This window comes from Mercenaria mercenaria, chromosome 2 (genome assembly GCF_021730395.1).
Source record: "Mercenaria mercenaria strain notata chromosome 2, MADL_Memer_1, whole genome shotgun sequence".
In the NCBI taxonomy this organism is placed as follows: Eukaryota; Metazoa; Mollusca; class Bivalvia; order Venerida; family Veneridae; genus Mercenaria; species Mercenaria mercenaria.
In genome coordinates, this window is record NC_069362.1 from 103020092 (window position 1) to 103038849 (window position 18758).

The 18758-nt window shown below is 34.3% G+C and overlaps 1 protein-coding gene across 11 annotated transcripts in view; it reads right to left on the reverse strand.

The window, feature by feature from the left end:
- The window catches only part of LOC123564755 (neuronal acetylcholine receptor subunit alpha-10-like), a 93480-nt gene that overhangs the window by 17010 nt on the left and 57712 nt on the right, over window positions 1-18758 (reverse strand). For 9 of the 11 annotated variants that reach the window (XM_045358539.2, XM_045358546.2, XM_045358553.2 and 6 more), the window contains exons 2-3: window positions 3460-3632; window positions 870-914 (exon numbers count right to left, since the gene is read on the reverse strand). In XM_045358539.2, coding sequence (XP_045214474.2) covers window positions 870-914; window positions 3460-3632 — 218 coding nt within the window. Of the gene's footprint in view, window positions 1-869; window positions 915-3459; window positions 3653-16654; window positions 16906-18758 lie in introns of those variants that run through there. The other 2 variants (XM_045358549.2, XM_045358543.2) reach the window with 2 other exon arrangements.

The following is an 18758-nucleotide window of genomic DNA, read 5'->3' on the forward strand; positions in this document are numbered from 1 at the left end:
CGAAATTGCGGACGGACGGACGGAAAAGCGCATTCTTATAGGAGAGATCGCCCTGACGTCACGCATCAACACCTGTTTATCTGGTGGTGGGCAACACAAAACATTTTTACATCGTTTGTGTATGGGATCGGAATTTTTTTTTTATTTTATAACTTTTTCGTTCATTTATGGATCTTAAAAAAGTTTTGAAATACTTATGAATTTCATATTTTCTTATTCAAATATCTTTTGAAAATGAATTACCGTTTTAAATGACATATGATTTTAATAGCGGCGTAGCGATGCTCCAAACTTTTAGAAAAAACACTGTAAGTTAAACGTTCATAATTAATCCATTTTATTTCGAAATAATAATTAAAAGTTATCAATAAATTGCTTGTTTTCTATCCTTTCCATTGATTAAAAAAAATATTGATATTATTTATGTTTTAAGAAAATTTAAGCAGTTAGAAAAACATCACTGTTAACAAAAAACATGGTCGCTCGGCGTCTGCCCACCCGATCTTGGTCATCAGTTCTAAAAATAGAATATACAACGGATTTGTGTACAAACACGATCTCTCCTATAGTCCCCGAAACTGGTTTTCAACCAGTAGGGGACTAATAAGTTTATCTGCCGTACAGAAAGGGAACCCTGATGTTGAATAGTTCGCGGCATATGTGCGGAGAATTACGTGACCTTGCTCAAATTTTCAGCTTTTAATTCCTTATGAAACATGATCTTATGTTTATTTGGATTCTTTGCATGAACTTATTTGCCAATAATAATGCCGTGTTTTCAACATCTTGGTAGAGGGCTTCGTTTTTTACATAATAAATTGTGAACAAGTCATATATATTTATAGCTGTATTTTATTGTATGTACATACCATCCGGACCCAAACATTCGTTTTCAGTACTTGATCTTTTTCGTCCTGTGAACAATACATCGAAAATACAGTATTTACATAAAATTAATCAAAATATTTGAAGAAATTTCAGTGTAAATATTACCGAAAAAATATTAATTGTTTTGTTTGCATTCTTACAAGATGTATATTTAACGAAGACTGAAACGTGACAAAATCCCAGACATGATAAAATCAATGTCTCTTTAACCACAAACATATATACTTCCTGATTTCTGACGTTATTATTGTAAAGTAATAATATGTAATAACAAGAGCTGTCGGGGGACAGCAACGCTCGACTATTCAACAGCTTTGTCAAATGAATGCATATACAAGTCGAACAAGAGTGCCAGAATGTCACAATATACGCCCGTCACAGCAAATTTCTTAACTCTAGCTGCTGTATTGCAAATGTATTTTAATTTTGTGGTTGTTTAGTAATCATTGTAAGTCTTTTGTTTTTCTAAGTCCCCCCAAAAAAACCTCCTTACCAGGTATAGAGACCTTAAAATACACCTAAAATTTTAAAGTAACATCTATGCTGTACCACAGAAAAGTGGTATTGGGTTTTCCCTACGGTCAAGTATAAAAAAATACAATATAAGTTATTTATAGCAACAACTAAGGGAAGTTAATCTTAAAAAAAAAAAGAAAAAAAAAGTGGTAAATCGTAAAAAATTGTAAGTCCACGCAAAAATCTTTACCAGGCAGAGATTGGTCAAAATTGGATGTAGCATGCATGTTGTACTACAGAAAAGTGGTCTCGATTTTTCCCTATGACTAGTAATGAAGAAGTTACAATATAAGCTATTTATAGTAACAACAAAGGAAAGTAATTCTAAAGAAAGGAACTGCGCATGACACTTCCTCTCATGATGGTGTATAATTGTGCCAAGTAACCTCAAAATCCCTCCATGCATGAAGAAGAAATGCTTCGGACAAAGTCATTCTTGTATCTGACCTTTGGCCTCTAAGTGTGACCTTGACCTTAGACCTAGGGACCTGGTTCTTGTGCATGACACTGCGTCTTGTGGTGGTGAACATTTGTGCAAAGTTATATCAAAATCCCTCTACGCATGAAGAAGAAATGCTCCGGACAAGGTTTTCATTCTTGTATCCTTTGACCTCTAAATGTGACCTTGACCTTAGACCTAGGGACCTAGTTCTTGCGCATGACACTCCGCCTCATGGTGGTGAACATTTGTGACAAGTTATGTCGAAATTCCTCTATGTATGAAGAAGAAATGCTCCGGACAAAGTTTTCATTCTTGTATCCTTTGACCTCTAAGTGTGACCTTGACCTTAGACCTAGGGACCTGGTTCTTGCGCATGACACTCCGCCTCATGGTGATGAACATTTGTGACAAGTTATATATCAAAATCCCTCTATGCATGAAGAAGAAATGCTCCGGACAAAGTTTTCATTCTTGTATCCTTTGACCTCTAAGTGTGACCTTGACCTTAGACCTAGGGACCTGGTTCTCGCGCATGACACTCCATCTCATGATGATGAACAATTGTGCCAACGTTCATCAAAATCCCTCCATGCATGAAGAAGATATGCTCCGGACAATGTCATTCTTGAATTTGACCTTTGACCTCTAAGTGTGACCTTGACCTTAGACCTAGGGACCTGGTTCTTGCGCATGACACTCCGTTCTCATAATACGTCCCGTTTTTCAAACGGGCGTATAAAAAAGAAGATAATATTGTAGAAAAAAGCAAAATACAGTTATGGAACTTGTGCAATATAAGTCAGTTTATCACGGTAAATAAGTGTGCGAAGTTTCAACCCATTTCCACATGTGGTTACTGAGATACCAGCTTACATACAAAAACTTAACCAAATCGGGCCGCCGACGCTGATGCACAGGCGAGTCCAAAAGCTCTACCTATTCTTCGAATAGTTGAGATTAGAACAGTTTAAAACCGTCAGAAATATATTTTCAGCTGGTATTCTTTTAGGGTCTTTAAACGCATTTCAAGCAATCGTTATTTACTTGCTTCTTCTCACACTTCATATCAAATCAAATATCATTCTACCATTTAGTAAGTACGAAAGGGCATCGTTTATATGTGTATATGAATCAGAGTTTGGGTATGTTCACATACTAATCTTCGCAAAAGTACGAAACTTCCGTGCATTAGACATTGTTTACATATCATTGCACATTATTTTAGACCATTTTAAGCCTTACCCTGCTAAATTTCTACAATGAACTTGTCCATCTTTCAATTTGGACAGTACTATTAAATATCAAAAGGGGTGCATACAAAAAAGATACATTCTGAACGACGAACAGTGCAGATCATGATCAGACTGCACGGATGTGCAGGCTGATCATGATTTGCACTGGTCGCAAAGGCAGAATCAATTGTATCCAGCATGATAAGGGTTAATATGTGTTTCCACACAGAATGAACGGCAAGACGTAAGATAGGCTTTAAAACTTGCTGACCGTAGTACTGGAATATTATTTTCTAAAGTGTGTGATAAGCGATTTCATGAAAAGGGTCCCAACTAGACATGTATGTCGCGTTTATTTATAGATAGAACATAAAATCTTACCAGGTTAATGATTTGTCTGAGGGCTAAATTTAAGCTGACATTAACAACTCTTGGTCCCGAGCGACAAACTGGCAATAAGTCGGTCTTGTAGTTCCCAAATAGTTTGTCATGAAGGTCTGACGATAATACATCGTCACTGCTTGACGTTACGTGTAAAACTGATAACAGCAGAACTGAAAAGAAACAAAAATATCTTTGAACAAGAGGGCCATGAAGGCCCTGTATCGCTCACCTGACCTATTGACCTAAAGATCATCAATATTAACATTCTGACCAAGTTTAATTAAGACATGGTCATAAATGTGGCCTCAAAAGTGTTAACTAGCTATTCCTTTGACTTGACCCCGTGACCTAGTTTTTCACTCGACATGACCCACATTCGATCTTGACCTAAAGATCACCAAGTTTAACGTTCTGACTAAGTTTCATGAAGATACAGTCATAAATGTGGCCTCTAGAGTGTTAACAAGCTTTTCCTTTGATATGACCTAGTGACCTAGTTTTTGACCCCACCTGACCCAGATTTAAATTTGACCTAAAGATTATCAAGATTAACATTCTGACCAAGTTTCATTAAGATATGGTCATAAATGTGGCCTCTATGATTTGACCTGGTGACCTAGTTTTTGAACCCACCTAACCCAGATTTAAAATTTAGCTATAGATCATCAAGATTAACATTTTGACCAAGTTTCATTAAGATATGGTCATAAATGTGGCCTCTACAGTGTAAACTAGCTTTTCCTTTGATTTGACCTGGTGACCTAGTTTTTTATCCTACATGACCCAGATTCAAAATGGACCTTAAAATCATCAATATTAACATTCTGACCAAGTTTCGTGAAGATACAGTCATAAATGCGGCCTCTACAGTGTTAACAAGCTTTTCCTTTGATTTGACCTGGTGACCTAGTTTTTGACCCCAGATAACCCAATTATCAAACTCGAACAAGATTTTATTGAGGGTAACATTCTGACCAAGTTCCATTAAGATTGGGCCAACATTGTGACCTCTAGAGTGTTAACAAGCTTTTCCTTTGATTTGACCTGGTGACCTAGTTTTTGACCCAAGATGACCCAATATCAAACTCTTCCAAGATTTTATTGAGGGTAACATTCTGACCAAGTTTCATTAAGATTGGGCCAAAATTGTGACCTCTAGAGTGTTAACAAGCTTTTCCTTTGATTTGACCTGGTGACCTAGTTTTTGACCCCAGATGACCCAATATCAAACTCGTCCAAGATTTTATTGAGGGTAACATTCTCACCAAGTTTCATTAAGATTGGGCCAACATTGTGACCTCTAGAGTGTTAACAAGCTTTTCTTTTGATTTGACCTGGTGACCTAGTTTTTGATCCCAGATAACCCAATATCTAAATCGTTCAAGATTTTATTGATGGTAACATTCTGACCAAGTTTCATTAAGACTGGGCAAAAAATGTGACCTCTAGAGTGTTAACAGTCAAATTGTTGACGACGGACGGACGGACGACGACGGACGACGGACACAGGGCGATCACTAAAGCTCACCTTTGAGCACTTCGTGACATATTTACAATCTTATATCGTCTATTTCAGTGTGGAATTTCTATATTGTAAAGATTACCACGTGCGTTAAGGAAAGACTAGCGTTAAAACTCTTTTTTTATTATTCATTATCTTAATCATACATGGCGACTAAATTGTTTTGTAATCAATGCACGTGCTTTTAAAACGTTTAATAACACGATCGTGTCTTATTTACGGAAGTATTTATAATCAGTTTCGACTACTGATTTTTTTCGTCTATTCTCTGTAAATACACTGCCAAAACATCTTTCAGAGAATTTTTGGTGCTGTCAGATTTATTCATATATGTATTATTTATATATACATTTTTGCCCCATTCAATAGCTGTTTAGAATTATTTCATTTTTTATTGAAATCTTTCATTGTCTTCCATAAGTTGTTTTACAAAATACAAAGCTTTCAGGTCTGGCATACAATTAAAGTATTTACATAATATAGACATGAGAAATAATACGTATACTTACTCTAGTGTGATTTGCATCTAGTTGAACAAATGCCATGAAAGACAGAGTAACACATAAAAAAATATTCTATTGTGCTGTACATATTATAAAATGGAAAACAAGAGGTATCGGTTAAAAATGACCACATTTAAAAATTTGCTAAATATATCACGCAACATTTATAAGTTAATTCTGGACGAAATCCGTTTCTGTTAAACTGAGAAAATCACTGAATAAAATGATAAAAAATATAACTGATAAAGTTATGAAAATAACACTAACAAAGGAAGGTTTTTTAATTTCCCCTGTGCCAACTGGTGGTGGGGCTGTATTATAAATGTAAAGTCGCGTAAGTAGTTCGTCCCTGTTAAAGAAGTTAAATAAATGCTCGACTGACCATTGCGGTCAGACATTTAAAAAGATTTCAAAGTTTATAATGCTTACTGAACCAGTTCAAAAAAAATAATATTATTATTTCGTAAGCGTATAAACTGGTTAAGCCTTCTGTTTTCTCATCATTTTAAACAGAACACTGTTTAAATCAGGCCTTGATTAAGATTAATGACAGAACAGAACAGAACAGAAATTTTATTTCACATATTAGGAATTGAACTGTTACAGTTCCTCTTCCAGACATTACATACAATGTAAAAAGGTCAAATATGTACAATAGTATATAATATAACGTACTACTTTTGTCATAACAAATCCGTTAAATGAGGATGAGATATTTATAAAAGAATCAGCTATAATATCGCATTATTAATGGTACTATTTCTTAGTTTAAAAGCCTCAATCAAGTAATCAGTTAGATTAACCAATGTCTTCTTCTTAGACGAGTTTAACAGTTCTACTAATTTCATAACACTAGGTCTATGCCAGTAGTATTTTGGTATAAGTCTTCTCCGCAGATCACTGTACTTTTGACAAATAATCATAAAATGATATTCATCTTCAATTTCACCTGATCTACAAATTTCACACAGTCTTTCGTTTCTTTGTACTCTATTTCTACTATAACGACCTGTTTCAATTCTGAGACAATGCGCTGATATTCGCAATCTGGTCAATGCATGTCGCTTACTCTTTGGTAATATGTCCATATACTCTTCATAACCAAAGTCTGTTTTTATAAACTTGTACAGTGTGGACAAAACTTTATTATTACTAAGGCTTCCAAGCCATTCTTGGAGAAAATTATCAATAAGTCTTTGTTTGAAAGTTACAACAAATTGTTTTTCATTGACACTATATGGATTTTCCCACACATAACTAAAACCATTATTACACAATAATCTCTTCACATGACTACACCAGTTATTCTTGTTTAAAACGTTACAATCATTTAATGATGCAGAATATAAAGTATTTAGGACACAGTTATCAGTATTAATAAGTTTGAGCCAATACTCAATGACACGCACAAAGCGATTAATGTACAAAGGGTACCTCCCTAACTCTCCATAAATACTTGAGTTGCTGGAGCTTAACTTAACGTTCAAGACCCTTTTGCAGAACTTCATGTGAATCCGTTCTATTTCTTTAGATTTTACCATGCCCCATATCTCACACCCGTAACATAAGGTAGAGGATACGAATGCATCAAAAAGTTGGCAATACACTTTAGGTTTTAAATCAAACTGCTTAATGTTATTAAGGAGAAAGTTCATTGCTTTCAGCCCTTTAGATGATAACACATTCTGATTAATATTAAATGTTCCAGATGAGCTGAACACCACTCCTAGATAATTAAAATTGGTTACGTTTTCTAAGTCAACTCCATTATACACCCAGTGTTCATTCATACGTGAGCGACCACCCTTTTTAAAAACAATTATTTTAGTTTTATCGGTATTCACTTCAATGCCCCAGTTACAACAGTATTCATACAATAGGTCCAAGATTTTCTGTAAGTCTTCAGGGCTTTCTGCAACTATAGCCATGTCATCAGCGTACATTAGTAGTATTAAAGTGATTTCATTAAGAGTAATGTTATTCAAATTCCCTTGTAAAAAACAGTTCAATATCCTCAATAAATAAAGCATACAGCAACGGCGAAGACACGTCCCCTTTTTTTTAGACCAATTGCAATATTCAGAAAGTCTGAATACGTGTTACAATGTTTTATCTTGCTTCTCACATTTGCGTACATGGCTCTTAGCATTCTTAACATTTTCCCAGAAACTCCCTTCTTGTATAGTTTAAACCACAGGGCATTCCTGTTAATAGAATCAAATATTTTCTTCATGTCCACCATCGCAACATACAGCCTTTTTCCGTGATTTAAAAAATGTTCAACTAGACTGTGTAAGCTGAATATAGCATCAACAGTTGATAGACCCGCTCGAAAACCAAACTGAGCGTCAGTATTCACGCAATATCTTTCTGACCAGTCATTTAAGCGTTTATTTATAATCGATGTGAACAATTTCGCTAAACAGCTTATTAGCGTTATACCCCTATAGTTGTTAGCTTGACTTTCATTTCCTTTCTTGTAGATGGGAACAATAAGTCCCTCCATCCATTGCTCAGGAAAAACTCCACTACTGAAAATCATGTTAAATAAATCTACTAAATGACCTAATAAGATATCACCAGCTTCTATAAAATACTCGTTCATGATATTATCCAACGAGACTGCTTTGCCTCGTTTTAAACCCCTTATTGCTTTCCTTACTTCCTCTGCACATATAGGAGAATCCAATTCATCGTAAACAACTTCATCGGCATCTAATTCCTGACGGCAAAACTCTTCTGCATCATCGTTACTTGTGCCGCTTATATCCTCTAAGAGGTCTTTAAAGTGTTTGTAAAACTCACCAATGTCTATCTGTTCTCCTTTTAACTGCTTTTTCTTAGAAAAATACTTCCAAAATTCCTTTGGACGAGCTTTCTTAAGATTTTCTATTTCGGTCATTCTTAGTTTCGAGAATTTGTTTTTCTTCTTCTTTATTAAAGACTTGTATTCCCTTTTCTTAATAGCGAGAACTTCTCTATTGTTCGCACATTTTCTGTCATTGAAATTTCGTAAAGCCTCTTTATAGTCTACCTTTTTAATATAACAGTCATTATCAAACCATTCCGATCTATTTATAGGTTTTAAGGTCTGTTTGAAACCAATCCTTTCTGTACTTGATACTTTCGTAAAAAGTGGCAAAGCAGTATCATTTATTAGTTTCACAAAACTAGTTACACAATTATTCACTTCACAGTTTTCATTAACATTAGCTGTCGATATAATAGTGTTGAATTCCGGTAGTCTAGCAATTAAAGCACTTCTAAAAATGTCGCGCTTTTGGTCATCCCAGCGAATGTATGATTTCTCGGATTCTGACATTGGAATAGTCTTTTCTGCTAATCTTTCTGAGAATATTGTAAAAAATAATGGTGCATGGTCAGAAAACTCATTAAATTCCAAGATTTCAAATGTTTTAATTATATTGAAATCTTCTTGCCTACATAGTAGATAGTCAATTAAACTACAACCTTGATCACTGTTAAATGTGTAATCACCTTTAGATTCCAACCTTCCGTTACATATCCTAATACTTGTACTTTTACACAGATCAATCAGATGAGACCCATGTGTGTTGCTTACTGAATCTACAGAATTTCTCACTAGAGGAATATCCGGGGCATAGTTATCTTCATCAATAGATGAAATATTAACATCGAATTCAATATAGTCATGCTTTTGGCCAACTCGCGCATTAAAGTCTCCAGCAATCACAACGTTACCTAGCTTTTGAAAATCAAAAATATCTTTTTCCAAAATTTCAAAAAGATTGCAATTAACACAGTTGTACGCAGGTGAATTTTCCGTCGACAAGTTCAAATAAAACTTGCTTAGTTCTGACCAACGAACCAGTCATAAAGGAATGACGTTTGTTATAAACTTTAAATAAGGTGATATGAAATCACGTTTTTTATTATTTTTTTTTCGATATTTTTGACAAGTTCTGATTCTTTTGAAAGCGTACAGAAATGTTTCTTCTTTCAACACACTGCTTCTGTCCTTAACAGAACTCCTTTGCAATTACAAAGACCATTTTCACAATAAATCACTGTTATGAATTTTTGGAAGGATATAATTTTAACCATAGAACATGTGAGTTACATGACTTGCCTTGGGTTGAAACGTTTGTTAAAAATGTTGACATAAATTATCTGTAAAACATGTGAAACTAAATTTTATTATTGTATTTCAGGACTATATTTGAAACACTAACACTAAATTAAACATTCTGCAGCCCGTACTGTTTTCACTTTCTGACTTATGAAAGCGTGCCCTTTGCCCTTAAATCTATAGAGATGCTCATTTAATGTTGATTATCCATACATTACATAACTGTTAACAGTAAGACATTGTTTTCTATGCACCGCGCTCAGTTTATTGCGTTGCACATTCAAAACTGTTCGAGATAATTATGAAAACGTTTGGCATAACATCATTTATTTTTGTTTGCTTGAATAATCATTTCTCAGACAGTTTTTGTCTCGCAAATATTTAAATAGGAAACATAATTAACCGGCTGCCGAAATAAACGATTACACGTGTTGTGCTGTATAGTGTCTGCGTGCTGATTAATCGCGTTAGGGTATTTCCTAATTCAGTCCCTATGTTGAGGTCAATTATGTAGTTTTGCTGACCCGTGAGGTAGTCATCAGCGGTTCGGCGCGTCACTGGCACCAGACCAGAAAGAAAATGCCTCTGTACATGTTATACCCTATCCCTAGGTATACTATAAGAACCTTATAACTTTATAGTATACCTAGGGGTAGGGTATAACATATCAGTTGCATTTTCTTTCTGTTCTGGTGCCAGTGCGGCGCGTGCAGCCCCTTTTACCAATCAGATGAGCGTGCTAATATGGAGACCCGTCATTGAAAACTTTGGAGGCAAGGCATACGCGACGTAGAGCGTATGCAGTGGTCCAGTGGTAACACATTCTGACTACGAAACCAGAGGTCGAGAGTTTTAGCCCTCGCTCCTACAACTAAACAAGAAATATCTTTAAAAATGATGGTCGGCGAATTGTAATAAGGAAAGAAGTTTATGAATTTTTCATCTAACATTCATCTTTCATCTAACATTTTTCAAATTGCAAAACTAAACACCGCATTTTAACAAATGGTTCTCTTTTAAATTCTCGCAAAGGTTTCGTAGGGTTGCAATTTTGTTTCGTTTATCCTTAGACGAATAAATACAGCAGTAGTTTGATGAAGATTCATGAAGCGGTTCGTGAGAAGAGGTCATTAAACGTGTTTATATTTTTAGCTAAATTGGTCTCTATCCTTATTTGTAACAAAATATCAGGAGACCTTACGATATTGTTACATATCGAGTTTGATAAAAATCCATTACATTTTAGTGGTTAATGCGAAGAAAGGCATATCTACTTTTAGCTATAGTTGTCCCTAATAGGGCCCAAGTTCCTATATAAATAAATTTGGAAGAGGACCTTATAATGATGCTCCAGACCAAGTATGACAAAGATCCACCAAGCTGTTCCTGAGACGCTGTATAAAGGCATTTCTAGTTTTAGCTCTAGCAGCCCCTAAAAGGGGTTAAATGTCCCATCTGAACAAAGTCGGCTGCGGACCTAATAAAGACTCTACAAATCAAGTTTGATTAGAATACATGAGAAAAAAATCAACTAAAGGATTTTTTTATTTATTATTTTTATTTATTTCTAAAATAGGCCAACTGATCCCGCTTTAACAAATGCATATTCGCTATTCATGAATCTTTGGACAATGACGTCACACCTATAAAAAGAAGCAAAACATACAATTGTAATTATTTCAATATTTCTGCTTCATAAGCAAAGTCATATCACATAGATAAACTGTATGCAGCGTACCTTCATTTCAGTGTAATGAGATTCAGTCATTATATAGCATATATATAATAAAACAGATTTCAACTGAGTTCAATATTTGCATACCATACTAAAGAAAAATATTCATATATAATAAATCAGTTAAATAATTTATAACAAATATATCAAAGCAAACAAGTACTCATTTTAATATGCAATCTGAATAAGTCACAAAAGCAAGAAACCTTTTCATATACAGACGACAATTGTAACAAGGAAAATCTTTTAAAAAGCACTTCTCTACATAAAAGACTCTTATCACACCCTTATTCATGTAATACGCAGACCGTATTCAGCTCTTTCTTTAATTTGATATATGTTGGTATTTGAACAGGTTTTTATCATATTTATTAAACTTACTTATCATTTTGAGATATATCAATATTCTTGCTAAATACATTGTATACTGAGCCAAAGTTAGCTTTAAAACTGTGAACAGCGTCGTTTAGGATAAACGTTTTGTCTACATTTTACTCAGCGTAGCACAATTAACAGAGTGAAAGAAAATGACACTCTCGTCCAGTCAGGCAGAGTGTTGCATAAATCTTCCATTTTGATAAATTATCTATAATGCGTTATCAAGTAGTTTGATCTGCAAACTGAAGTCACGTGGAATAGGTAACGAAAACGAATTTAGACGGCGTCGCGAAAAATACTAGTTAAGATTCCGTGTATATGGATGCTTTACATCTGGCACGCGAAACAACCAGGGAAGCTTCTGAAATTGCAGCGTCTTCTGTATCTTGCACTATACCCCCAAATAGAATAACAATATTCTTGTGGAGCCGCCCATTTGCGCTCCCAGTGGCGACTGTAAAAATCTTACAAATAAAACCAACAAGACTTGCATTTCAATAAAAATTCTCGCAGAAAAGTACTGTGAATGAAGTGTAGCAGATCGATCCCCGACTAATTCACGATCGCAACTTCTCATTACACCCCTAAAACTCCCGAGTCTATCGTTATTAAAAATAGTTCAAGCTTTTTAGAAGCAGTAAGTTATGATACAAAGATATCGGAGTCTATATCAAATTTTAATTACTAAATATGTTTCACACAGAACATAATAGCGTAATAAAAATGCACAATAATACATTAATGAAATAAGAATGCGTAATACACCTGTAATACATTAATAAAACAACAGTAAATAAATTATTAAAATATTTTTTCGTGTAGCATGTATGTAATAATAACTTCAAATAGTCTGTTTATTATTCTGTTAAAGGAACGGCCTAAATAATGTCACAGGACAGAGAACTGATGAAATTTGATTAATAATTCACTGTTAGAATTGTTGCCATTTATGCGTTCATTAAAACATATTCAGTGTAGACTGAAAACATGTTTTGTGAACATGGGGTCTAGGCTAATCGGGAGGGCTAACAGTAGAAGGCTACCGTGGTTGTAGGAAGTTCAAAGTTAATGACTAAGCCGGCAATACCCATTATTATGAAATGCATAACCAATTTCAGATGACACTGTAACAAAATACCAAATTTCACATCTGTCATTACGTAAAAAATGCACGGGAAACGCGTTTTTTTCTCACATTTCGTTGTTTGCCAGTAAGGAAAATATAGCTGTAATTTTAGACTATTGTCTCGCTATTAAATCAGATTGCAATAAGATTCACGTGCATAGCCTTGAAACTTTAAGTTTCGAAATTATGTGAAACTGGAAGATATCATACAAATCATTACATCTGCTTCTTAGATGCAAACTACAGAAAAACTGCTGAGATATATATGAGCCGCTCCACGAGAAAACCAACATAGTGCGTTTTCGACCATCCGCGCAGTCTGGTCAGGATCCATGCTGGTCGCAAACGGTTTCTCTAATTGCAATAGGCTTTGAAAGCGAACAGCATGGATCCTGACCACACTCCGCGGATGCGCAGGCTGGTCTGGATCCATGCTGATTGCAAAGCCACTATGTTGGTTTTCTCATGGCGCGGCTCAATTATATATAATAAGTGCAACAAAACCAGCCGGTTTTGCAAATATATTCGGAGTTTTACGTCAAACTTCGACCGAATGTCATGCATCCGTCAGAATTCTTATTTATAAAGAAAGGAACATGTTGTTGCAATTGACTGTAAATCTATCGGAAAATAAATTTTGCTATCTAAAATTTGCATGTAACTGCAGATTCGCAAACCTTTTCTAGCATGTGCAACACGATAATCAAAGTAACAAAAAGACTTTAAACGATTTTTTTTCATCAGTGAAAAAAGCAAAACGATTCTCAGCTTGCAGCTCTGTCACTTAAAAAGAAAACTGTAACGAATCTTTGCACCAATGTGCCTTCTCCAACTACGGACAGCTGAGCGACATTTCACTGGTAAAATCGGTATAAATAATATTATAGCAAAATCACATGACTTCTTTCAAAATAAGGTTTGATCAATACTTCCCCAGATATTGTCTAATAATCTTTTTTATGTTGTGTCACCCTTTATGAAACAAGTGTTGATCCTGAGATAAGACAGATAATATAAGAGGGTGCAACTTTTAAATCTCTAGCCGATAAGGCGGTTTTTTTTAAAATGTTTCAATGAATTTTAAAAAGATATTTATTTTAAAAGCGTTTCCGTTGTTATTGCTTACAATGTTAAGAAATTAAAACGATGCTTTCAGGCGGTTTAGGGGGGTGAAAATTGGCTTTAAACAATTTTTAAAAAGAACAAAACACTACTAGTAGTTATCTCAGGTTAATTAACCAAAAACAATTACTGTATCAAAAAACAGAACTCAACATAGTTTTTCGTGTAAAAATTGCATTTACATAACGAAATATTTTAAGGGAGGTAATCAGATACATGCACTTTGTGAACAACCTACACAAATTTTGTCTAAATAAATTGACATTTTTCCCCAAATGCCCAAAGAAAACTTTATTTTCAGGCCACAATTTTTTGCAAACACGTGTGAAAAAGAACAAATCTTCATTTGAAATTTTTAACAGAGGGTTTTAAAAGTATTCAAGTTACAACTTTCTAACAAGTTTGAATACTACGTTCGGAAGGAAGCAGAAATGATCAACACCTCGCTGTTGAACGCAAAAATGTTGCACGTCCATAGTTACGACAGTTTTGTCTTCAATCATCCTGATCGTTATAGTAGTATAGTTTTTTGCAGCCTCAAAATGTTTTCATTAACTTCGTTTTAAACAAAAATAATCATATTAAGTCTAAAACGACTAGAGAAATTTTTGATTTATGTATGTTGAATAGGGAGTAAATCAGGCATTCTTTCAAAAAATTTTATTCAACTTCTAACAAAATTTTGTACTTTAGTTCGGTTTTAGGTCCGTGTAAGGGAATAACCGTTATTTGGGAATGATTCAAACGATAATGGTTTTTACATAAATAAGGCAAAGTAAATCAGCTGTTTTTTCCCCAAAAACAAAGAGTGTTGAATGAGCTATCAATGTCAAAATCTATTACGTATGCACGTTTAAAAAATAAACCATAATACAAGATTGACCTTATACCAAAAAATACTTGTGATAAAACTATTTTTATCTATTTTATAGCTAATTTTAACAAAACTGTCATAAATAGAAAAAATTCGATAGTAGTAAATGACATAATAAATATGTAACCAAGTAAATGGTATATTATAACGATGTGAAATGACGTATGTTCTGAAAGTAAAGAAATATAATGAGCCCCACAATGAAAAACCAACTAGTGTTTTCGACCAGATGGGTCCAGACCAGCCCCGCGATCCCCGGGGTGGTCGGATCCATGCTGTTCGCAACGGTTTCTCTAATTGCAATAGGCTTTGAATGCGAACAGAATGGATCCTGACAAGACTGCGCGGATGAGCAGGCTGGTCTGGATCCATGTTGGTCGCAAATGCACTATTTTGGGTTTTCTCATGGTGCGGCTCAAATTTTGATTTTTTTGTTAGTATTCCACTTTAAAGGGGTATTTTTCAAACAGGAAATACACTTAAAAGTCAGACTGCCCATTTACATAAGTGTATGACTTAACACTTGACTTTAATATTGATGAACAATTATAGTTGTTTTACAAGATTTATAAAGGACATACAACTTTATACTTTATTGTTACATAACATACGTAACATGAAAAAACGTGTACTGTGGGTTTTTGTCGCCAGTCAAGTATATAGCCTTTAGTCATAATAGTGTAATTTTCCCTTATCATTTCACACCAATCCTTACACTTTCAAAATAAATCGCGTAGGCGTCCGTGAAATGGATAATTTAACATTTTAATGTCAAACTGACTTAATTAGATACAAAGTAACCCGTAGCGTGAACTCCATATCGTGGACTGATCCCTATAATTACAGCTCCTACTTATATAAGATATAGCTGTTTACCACATTATTATTATTCTTGGCCTAGCTTACATAAGTTTAAACATATTATGAAATCGAACCAAAAAAGTATGATAAATAAATTAGCAAAATATATATATTTAGCAAACTGTAAAAGAGAAAATGTTCCATAATTGTATAAAGTTTTTCGTTTTACGACTATCTTCATAGTAGTTTGTCATACATTAATTGTATGTAACTTATACCCTGTTAATCATTATTTTCATACTTTTCTCATATATTAACTTTTTGAAACCTTGTTTTGTACCGTCATATTACAATGTTATATTCCATGTTCGGCAATGAACATATTGTATGTATCTTGAATCTTGAATCTATAAGTCTCATGTTCCTGAGGCCAAACCCTTGAGGAAGGAATTTATATTAGGTCAGTTTTAATCTGAACAGGTAAACAACTACATTTTTGAGAGCACTTTTAATGTTAGATTTTCTCTAATAGTATATTGATACGGCCCATACATCAACTGGCTGTCAACAAGTTGATTTTTGTCTGTTGTAAAAATATATGTGATTTTGTACATGTACACACTTATTTTATTTAACATGGGTTGTACAGTTTTCACAATGTGTGTTAACTCTGATCAGTACCTTCACCTTAGAAACGGTCACGTCCGCTCTCACCAAAAGCCGAACTCGCAACCCACGGATCAGGAGTCCTATTTACTACCCCTGCACCACTGCGCATTTTACTAACAATCAAAATGCCTTACTCACGTATGCGAATAAACACCTGACAATATTTCATTGAGAATATTATGCAGCTGCATGTTAAATTAACAGTTTACAATGATAATAACAAAAAGTATCCCTTTTCGTTTTAGTAATATTTAAAGATTAACATTCTTAATACCTCCCAGTTCCTTAACGAGGATTAATACACTGGTATTTCACTGGTTAAATATATATGAAAGAAAAAGCCAAGCCTACCTGCAATCCAACAGAAGCATGGTCTACAAAATATAAAATTCATATGAATGGCATAAACATGAAAACTCGACTGCAAATCCACAAGGTATATTCCTTCCTTTTCTTCACAACTATTTGAAAGTCAAATTGACATATAAATCACACAAAATATGTCGTTTAAGCAACGGTTTAACCTTGTAAAATACTTTTAAGTATAAGCTCGCGTTTTGTGCAAAATCAACCGGAAAGCTATCTGCGCAAGCGTAAGTGTTATGTTTCAAATGTTAATAAATCGCTTATAAATACTATAAGCCTATTTGCGTAAATTTATGTCTGTTTAAACAATGAATTCCAACTCATTTAAAATACATACAATAAGCAAAGGAAGAAAATGCTTAAATTCATACTTATATATATATAATTATCTGCCTTATTTAAAGGGGCTAGGAAAATTTAAGCATGTGAAACTGAACTTCATATGCAAAAGCGACAAAGCGGCTATGAATGTATAATGATATTTTGGTTGATATAGCTAATTGGTAATTATTGAAGTATCTCTACAAATATATATATATATATATAGCCAATTAGTTTAATACTGTATTCAGAATTTGATGGTGCTTTATAAATGGAAAATTGATTCAGACAACTAATGCAAACGTGCATTCAATGAGGAAAGCGGTTTATCGACTAATGTTGACAGATACAATTAATTAAAAATGTATTTAGTGGAAAAGAACGCATGTCAAATGTTGTGATATCAGCGAACCATCACATTTGAATATTGGCAAATAATGCAACAATGTATTTAGTGTTTACTGATGCAATACCATCTAACAATGGCTGGTGAGAAACATTGCATTGCAGGTGGTGAGAAACATTGCAGGTCTAAGTCCTAAAAAAATTCTTTGTTTTCGGTAACATGCTCAAAAAATTAGGGTAGTTAGGTCGGAATTTTTTTTTTTGATTTTTTTTTTATTAAGGGAGACTTTTCGGAAATTATTTTTGTGTCAAAAATTTCAATACAAATAAGGGGGTTATGCCTTTAGAGCATCAGTAAGTTGACCATGTTTGAAACATAAAAAGTGCAGTTTTGCAACTTTTTGCCAAAAGGTTGAAAAAAATATTCTCCATGGCCATAAAAACATTTAGGGTCGGGTCAAAAATTTAGGGTAGGTCGGGATACCGGAAACAAACAATTTTTTTACGCCTAATAGACATTCCGATGAAGCCATCTGATGTAACAATCTATTCACTGAGAAACAACGAGTTTATTAAGGATACTCCAGGGGATCAATTGTCATTTTTTGGCCCTATTTTATTTAATATAAATTCACCAAACTTTCCTTTATTAGATGCAAAAAGAATGAACTTAAAAGTTCAAATATGAAACCTTTATTTGATGAATTTCCAGGATTAACAGTAAATATTTGACATGTGTTTACAATAACACCCTTCTGAAAAGAACAGCCAGGCTCAGTATTCCTGGACCATCAGCTTAACATCTCAATAAACTGAATAATTATAATGTGGTCATCCAAGGCTCCTAGGCGTTAGTGGGAGCTATATTGCTTTGATGTAATCGAAATTATATAGGTAATTTTCATCAGGTAAATGTAACCGATTTTTGGCTGAGGAAACGAAGAAAATGTATAATTAGAACTAAATCCAGGCCCCACCTTCATCAAAGTATGAGCTTCCCTTATTTTTCTGCCAACGAATCAGACTACTTCATTCTTCCATTCCATATATTAACCCTTAGCCTGCTAAATTTTTATAATGGACTGGTCCATCATTCAATTTGGGCAATATCATTTATTATTCGAAGGGGTGTTTACTGAAAATTTATTGACTGAATAGCGAACAGTGCAGACCATGATCAGACTGCACGGATGTGCAGGCTGATCTTGGTCTGCACTGGTCGCAAAGGCAGAATTATTGCCGCCAGCAGGCAAAGGGTTAATGTTAGATTTTCTCTAATAGTATACTGATACGGCCCATACATCAAGTGGTTGTCAACAAGTTGATTTTTGTCAGAACAGAAATTCACAACATAATATTACGTTTAGAAACATCGTGATAACTTTTTATTTCACTGTCAAGTCAAAGGGACAAGGTGGAAACT